Below are 7,951 nucleotides of genomic sequence, written 5' to 3'. Positions count from 1 at the left end.
AATTATGTTTACAATGCAGTTAATGCAATTTAAGTTATTAAAACAGGGAGGCGCCTTGCTGGCAATCACCATTTTATTTAGACATTTTAAATCGCTTAAATAGGCTAAAAACGAGTCTAGGTGAAATAGCAGGGTGTACAGAAAGCGAATGAAGAGAGGAGTATGGGTCACTCCAGAAGAGGAGGCAATCTTTGATGCCCACACGTTTGTGGTCACAAAACAGTCGAGAAGAAAAGATCAATGGCGCATCCTGGCCTCTTCATGTGCGCTCTGCCTCTGAAAGAATACACCACCCCCCTCCCTCCTTTACCCTTTACTTATTTAAACACTGAGGACTTGGGGAATGTCAGCAAGCTTTCTCTGACTTGTCGCGTGTCTTTCAAAACTACATCTAAACCAACTTTCCTCCTTGAGTGAAATTTCTCAAGCAGCAAAATATAAAATCACCTATGTTAACTGACTTTGTAGCTACAATCAACACCTGTACTCTCTTACGACAGTGATAGAGCCCAATATTGGATAAGTAAATGTCTATAGCTTTAATTCCCTCCCATCTATATTTTCAGATGGTGTGTGTGTGAGCACAAGATGCGCAGTGGACTGCAGTGAGCCTCTAGTCAATACATTGTTTCAGCTGCTATGACTTTCCCAAGCCTTCGCCCCTTTCAGCGGGAAGTGTGGAAAATCGGGAGGCGAGCAACCGAGGACAAGGGGCGGCCCGCAATTCTCCTCGGTGCCTCAATGCTCCTGGTATGAAGACAAAAACTGGTGACGCTCAATAGCCAAAGAATTGCAAAGTGTTAATTTTTCAAAAATCTCTTATGCTTTTCTTCTTTCCGTATGTGGTATAGGATGTGTACAGAACTTTAGCTGCACATGCAGCCAAAAACAAAGTAGAATACCTGATGTAATAACAGTTTTCTTATAAGTGGCCACCAGAAAATCGAAATGTGTGGGGACACGCAGGGAATTTCCACGGTGCTGCCTTCAACCTGGTGGCGTGAAACTCACATATAAAAGAGTGAATACACCAGTCAACACTGCCCACACTGCTATCCCAGAAGAACCATTATGATTTCCCATTGTGTTTTTGATTTTTACGCTTCTCTTTAGTTATTTGCCCCACACGTTGTTTATTGGGTATTTGCGCCTTCTGTATTATGCACTAAGTTGTATTTACTGAACTCTAACTAGATTTGCACATAAGTTATCATTTTCATTTCTCTTGGCCTCTGTTTAATTTTTGTCTACATATATAATGTTGGCTTACAATCCCTTTGTAGAGTGCAGACTGGTGATACTTGACTAAAATGAACTAAACTCTGAAAATTCCAGATGGCATGGGATTGTAATAATATACAAGGTCATATAGAAATGACAAAACATCCAGAAATCTAAATTATTATCGAAACAAAATTGTTCACTTTTCTGTGATGAGTCGAAGTCTTTGCTTCGTTCCGCCTGTCAAATGACGCCAGTGTTGCTCATTTGGGCGCAAAAGACAGGCGGGAGTGTTTGCATTGAGATGTTAAGTGGCTGTCTCTATATAAATCCACTTGGGGTCAACTCCTTCATTCGTGTGCCAGAGAGGGAAAGAGATTAACTTCGAGGAAACCAGAGAAGGACTAACAGAGAATGGTGGCCACAACAGACTGCGTGGAGAAGTCCAAACCCATCTCTGGAAACAAGGTGTGTAGACCAACCAATCCAGAGTAACTGGATATAAGGACAAACAAACAAATACCACGACATTGCTGATGCATGATGTATATCAATTTTTAATTTTTAATTGTTTTATTTTACAGGTATCCAAACCACTAATGGAAAAGAAACGAAGAGCTCGCATAAACAAGTGTTTGGACCAATTAAAATCTCTTCTGGAGAGCTACTACAGCAGCAATGTAAGTAGGATGAAATTGTTAGAATTTTTCAATTTACAAAAACACCGTTACATGTATACTTCACACTAATTATGGCAGGTAATTGCTACGTAATGATTAAGAAGGAAAAAAAAGGCTCAATGATGTATTCTCTCCATTCAGATTCGAAAGCGCAAACTGGAAAAGGCTGACATCTTGGAGCTCACTGTGAAACACCTGAGGAACCTTCAAAAGATTCAGAGCTGTAAGTAATCAAATTACTTAGTAAACTAAGTCAATAGATTGTGAAATACTCGCCTGATTTAAGATGATTAATGAATGCCTTAAACTCCACTTTATGGACAACTTTAAGCACAGTTTCGTGTTTCTCACCTAACCATGCCTTTCCATTGTTTTCAGGCAATACCCCTGCTTCTGACTTTTCAGACTACCAATCAGGCTTCCGCAGCTGCCTGGCAAACTTCAACCAGTACTTGCTGATGGCAGACAACTTAAACGGGAGCGACCACTGGATGTTATCGCAGCTTTCCAGTAAACTCTGCTGCTCTCGGGGGCGAGACAACTCCAGCACCATGGACAGCGGCCCGGGCCGAGCTGAGACACACGACCCGGCACGGAGACCTCCTCCATCTGCAGCCGGGCCTGATGAGGGAAAAGCGGCCAAATCTAAACCGGTGAAACCCCAAAGTGCAAGTGTTTGTCGTTTTCTGCCAAATGAAGATGCACTGCAATCATGTGGAACAAAACAGGCCGTCCACACAGCGGAGTCCACGCAAAACACTCATGAAAAACGTTCAAGTCTCAAGAAGTTTGACACAACAGATTACTGCAGGAATGAAGTTTCCAACACTCAGAACAACGTCTGGAGGCCTTGGTAGACCTGCTGAAAAGCTGTAGATATAGATATAACTGATAGATTGTTTATAATTGCACTGTATTGATTCCAACAATATGCTATTACTATACTGTATATGTTTTATTTTCTGAATAAAATTGATGAAAGAAAGAACGTGTTTACCTTTTTAAAACTCTAGGTTTTGCTGTGATCTTCCCAATTAGGTAAAAAAAAGAAAAAGAAAAAAGGAACAATATATAAATGTATAGTTAATTGATCGATTTGTAGTCAGATGATAATTCTCAATATTACAAAAAAGAGCAGTGGAGTTTGATAATGGATGCCAGTGGTATAGAATAAAATAAAAACTAAGTTCATTTCGTTCTAAAGTTGATCTTAAGATACAAGAGACTTTGAACTGAAAGAAAATACTATAAGCGGCCTTCGCGCCCCAAACCAGTAGTTTGTGTCTGCGTTTACTTTTGGCTCATGTGTGCGCAGAGACATATCTTGCATTCATCAAATTATGTGAAACGTAACTTACGTGAAATTTTATTTTTCATTTTTGGATTGTCTTAATTATTAAATTTGCATTTAAGTAGCAATTTATTGGGGTTGACAAATAGAAAAAAATATCCAGGAAAGTAGTTTGACCGTAATTTATTTCACTCTTCTCTGGTTTCACGCATCACTAAAACAATTGCGGGCAAATTAGATGCTTGTCCAACAGCAACAATTTTCTGCTACTAATTACACGCTTTCCTTTGTCTACTAGTCTGTACTAATGGTACTGTTGTAGTGGATGCAGACGGTGATACTCTGTAGGCTCTTTTGAGACAAAGTTTAACTGCCTGGTCAAAAATTGGGAAATTTCTACTGGTATGATAGTTTCCAGATTTCCTTTAGGCACACATATATAAGTAAAGATACCTCATTGTGTCCCAAAAGTTGTCCCAAAAACAAAAGCAAAAAACAAAACAAAAAAACCCTAAGAAGTCTGAAATGGGCTAAATCGAATGAGCAATTGGTGAAATGACTGGAAACTTCAGCTCCTTGGATAAACCATACTTTGATGCATTTTAGTGCACGCTGACTGATGACTACGACATATGGGCTATAAGCCATGTGCATAAAGAGAGCAAAGATATCAGCGAGCTCTTTTAAATGTCCTGGCCTTCTTCCGTTGCTTTCTTGTGTTAGGGGGTCTTTGGCAGGGGTGTCATAAAGTGTCTGTCCGTTTTTATGGAGCAGCACTGGAAAGGATGGCACCTTGCAGCGAGGAGAATCGCGGAAACGCCCACAGCTCTTTCACATGGTACATGGTGAAAAGACACTGCTGGCTCACATAGAAGTGGGCTGCTTCTGTGCAGTGCGGAGGACAAAAAAAAGGCACACTCGGACTGGTTCAAGTTTTGTTTAGATTTTTTCCCCGCAAAATAACAACCAAACTGAGCTCCAGAATCTCTTACTGCACAGCTTTTTGTTCGGTCAGATCAGCTCATAAACCCCGTCTGTAAATCTTCTTCTTACTCGCTTTCCACAAAGTCAAAGCTCTTTTGATCACACCAACACAGGCCCATGGCACAAGAAACGTTTGTTTTATTCAAGAAAGGAAAGGCCACGTGACTTCCACACGGAATGCACTTAAACCTTTCTAAGAATTTCTATGAACTCTTTAAACATTGTTTAAGTAACCCGTTTGGTTAGGCACGACCAAAGGGAGGGAGAAAATAAGTTATTACCATTAGACTGGGCCCAGTCAAGCGCTGTTAAGAGAGTAAAAGTGAAAGAAGTGCGCTGCAGACCCTCTGTTCTCTGCTCATTTGCTGTTAAATATTCTTTCTAGGATACAACTCGAGATTTATCTCTGTTGCAATTTCATACAAGGTACTCACTTATGACCCAAAGACATTTAATTAAGCCTAAACCTTGAAATTGGAGCTGATGGTCTTTCTGCATGCTGTTCCTCTATCCAGGCTCTGCAGGGCAACATCAGCTGGTTAGAGCCTGCACCAGAAGAGTGTGAATTAGTGTGAATTAATGCTGGCAAGGTAGATCAAATGTTGGAATAGATGCATCTGCAGTTGTATGTAAAAGTTTGGCCATCCCTTGACTAATAACATATTTTGGTGATTTTTAAATTTAATCGATGTAAACACAAACTCTCTAGGATACAGAAAAAACACAACATTTTACACAAACATTCATGCATAGGCACTTTTTTATGTCATAAACTGAAAAAACTTTGCACATATTATGACTTTTCAAACCTTGTGAAAATACTTAGCAACCATGGGTTCATCTAAGCAGCTGTGTAAGAATGTACTTTTAAGTTATAGATGCCCACAATGCAGGAGAAGATAAAGTAGGGACTCTGTAATTCTGAACTGATGCCAATGAAAATAACCTGCAGGAAGATTTAGCATATTCTGGAGTGGTGCCCCATTTCACTGTGCAGCAATGCTTGCACAAAGAAGACCTTCATAGAATAGAATAGTCAGCAGAAGAACATGTTGCCTGCCTCCTCACTATACAATCCAGCATCAGAAGTATGCAATGGAACATTTACAGAGGCCTGATAATAAGTGCTGTGGACTGATTAAGTTAAATGGACTTTTTGAACACAATCAGCAAATATATGTTTGGAAAAAGGAGCAGCATTTCATGAGAAGAGCACCTTGCCAATTAAGCATAGGGGTTCATCACACTGGGGTTATGTTGCAGCCAGTGGCACAGCAAACTACACAGGTGGAGAGAAGAATGGACTCTGGAAGAAATCATCCCACAATCTGTTAAAAAGCTGAAACAGAAAAGAGGATGGCTTCTGCAATGGGATAATGATCCTAAACATTTATGAAAATACACAATGGACTGCCTCAAGAGACACAGGCTGACTTAAACATATTTGAAAATCTGTTGTTAGATGTTAAAAGAGCTATGCATGCAACATCACCCAAGAATATTGAAGAATATTTCACTGAAGAAGAGAAAATCCCAAATACAAGAACTGAAAGATATTTAGGGTGGCCAACTGCAACAGTGATGTTTTTGTATTATTATTGTTATTATAGTTCAATTTATGACATAACAATTGTCTATGCATTAATGTTTGCTGAAAATATGTTTCTCATGTTATAGAGAGGCTGTGTTTACATCTTTTCAATTCCAAAAATACCAAATATGTTACTTGTCAAAGGGTGCCCAAACTTTTATATACAACTGTAGTGACTGTAGACATCTTTAGCATGTGTTAAATGGTTTGTACCAGGCTAAACAAAGGTGTAGTTCCTAATAGCATATAGCAGGGAGAAAGGCAAGAGGTTGAAAAAGTAGCATTAAGCATTTATCAGACAAAGGCAGAGTTGCACAGGTCTATACAGAAAATAATAAACAGAAACAGAAGAGACTGAACTAAACTGAAAATGATCATTAAACAGTGAGCTTGCTAAAAACAAGCAAAAAGGAATCTAACTCACAAATCTCCAGCAAAGAGGCTCCAGGCTTGAATTGATTTTATTTGGAATGATGTGAAGCTGAGCGGCTTTAACACCCTGGACAGCGGCAAATTCAGAACTCAAAGTATCAGTGGGTGCGACAACTATAACACCAGTAGGCTACAACAGATCCCCAGATACTCTTATCATGGCTTTCATGTTGGTTTAGTGCTGCATTTTCCTAAAATGTAAGATGGCAAAGTCAAAACAAATGCCCACTTAGCTACAAATGGTGTGTGTTTCATCATTGTATGAAATTTTCAGATCAAGTTTTTATCAGCATTATCTATTTTGTGTTGTGGGGCAGCTATGGCTCAGGAGTTCATACATTGTAAATTTTTTTAATTTGACAAAATGAAAGGCTGGCTGCCTGTCTGAGCTGGAATACCTCCTCCTCCCTTTCCCTTTCCCTTTCCCTTTCCCCCTCCCCCGGTGCAAGTTGTGTTTGTGTTCTTATGTTGTAAAATGTGCTCATATATGCTTATGTTGCTGGGGGGTTTTTCTCGTTCCCACACTGTACTTCCACACACAGCACAGTCTGGGAGCTGCTTTTTTTCTCCTCCTCTCTCCTCTTGTTTCTTCCCTTTTCTTCTTCCCCCCTCTACTGCCCAGTCTTATTGTATGTATTGTATGTTGTAAATGTACTGACGGGGGTGATTGTTGTAATTTCTGTATAGTTACAATAAAGTTTCTACTACTGCTACTACTACTACTATGATTAATTTTACATAATTTACATGATTCATTTTTACATTTTTATCTCAACACTATTTTAAAATCATATCAATCAGGATTTAGAGCTGGGCACAGGACTGTGACACAGCATTGAAAGTCTTGAATGATAATCCAACAAGCAGGAATGTGTCGCCCTTTTTTATTTAATTATCTAAGGCTATTAATACTGTCAATGATCAAATTCCTTTGAAAAGCCTGGAATCTATTGGATTTGATTAAAAACTGTGTAGCTGGTTTGAAAATGATCTCAGGAGGTAGAACACAAGCTGTCAGTCCAGCTTTATGAGTGATAACAAAGGTGTGCCACAGGGTTCTACGCCTCTACTCTTAAACCTCTTGATGCAGTCTATAATTCACTGCCCTTGGGTTTATGATGGGATGGCTTTAGAACTAATCATTGTATATTACTTTACATGAGAAAGTTGGGTGGCAGTAGTTGGCAGTGAGGAGAAGCGGCTAGTTGTGGCACTTCTGGTAGTAGCATTCAGCTGCCACTGAATTGATCTCATGCTGGCTGATGCTCATCGGTGCAGATCAGTGGAGGACAAACTGCAGATAGATAACTAGTGTTCTGATATTCTTATTTAATGTAATTCATGTTTATTTCATTTCTGTGGAATTTTGAATGCACATCAGCAGTATACTGATGAGACAGGTTCAGAACATTAAACTTTGTGGTTATGTCTGTTTGGAGTTCATAGTAAACTTTTTACTAGGAAAAACTCCTCCAAAGGGATACAAACTACTCCACAACAAGCATAACACAGTAATGAATAAAACGTCTAAAAACACTGTGAAGCATGATCTTGTGAATTTAATTAGTCATATCTTTTTAACAAAGTCATCATCTAAACAAGAAAATCATAACATTTAACATCATTCGTATTTGAGTCTTAAATCTTTGAATATGTTACAAAATTATATTTTAATATTGTAAACACAAAATGCAAAAATCTACGACATAGCAAAGTTTGACAGGGGAATATGATGTTACGCTTCCAAAGATA

General features: G+C 39.0%; 1 protein-coding gene across 1 annotated transcript; it reads left to right on the top strand.

The window, feature by feature from the left end:
* Positions 1–1,635: 1,635 nt before the first annotated feature.
* On the top strand, positions 1,636–2,758 carry her3 (hairy-related 3). Its single transcript, XM_053317930.1, has 4 exons — positions 1,636–1,689; positions 1,806–1,901; positions 2,043–2,124; positions 2,280–2,758. Exons 1-4 carry the CDS (start codon positions 1,636–1,638, stop codon positions 2,756–2,758), a joined length of 711 nt encoding a protein of 236 aa, XP_053173905.1.
* The last annotated feature ends 5,193 nt before the right edge of the window (positions 2,759–7,951 follow it).

The sequence above is a fragment of the Scomber japonicus genome, chromosome 4 (assembly GCF_027409825.1).
Source record: "Scomber japonicus isolate fScoJap1 chromosome 4, fScoJap1.pri, whole genome shotgun sequence".
NCBI classification, from domain to species: Eukaryota; Metazoa; Chordata; class Actinopteri; order Scombriformes; family Scombridae; genus Scomber; species Scomber japonicus.
This window is presented reverse-complemented; position numbering and strand designations above follow the sequence as displayed.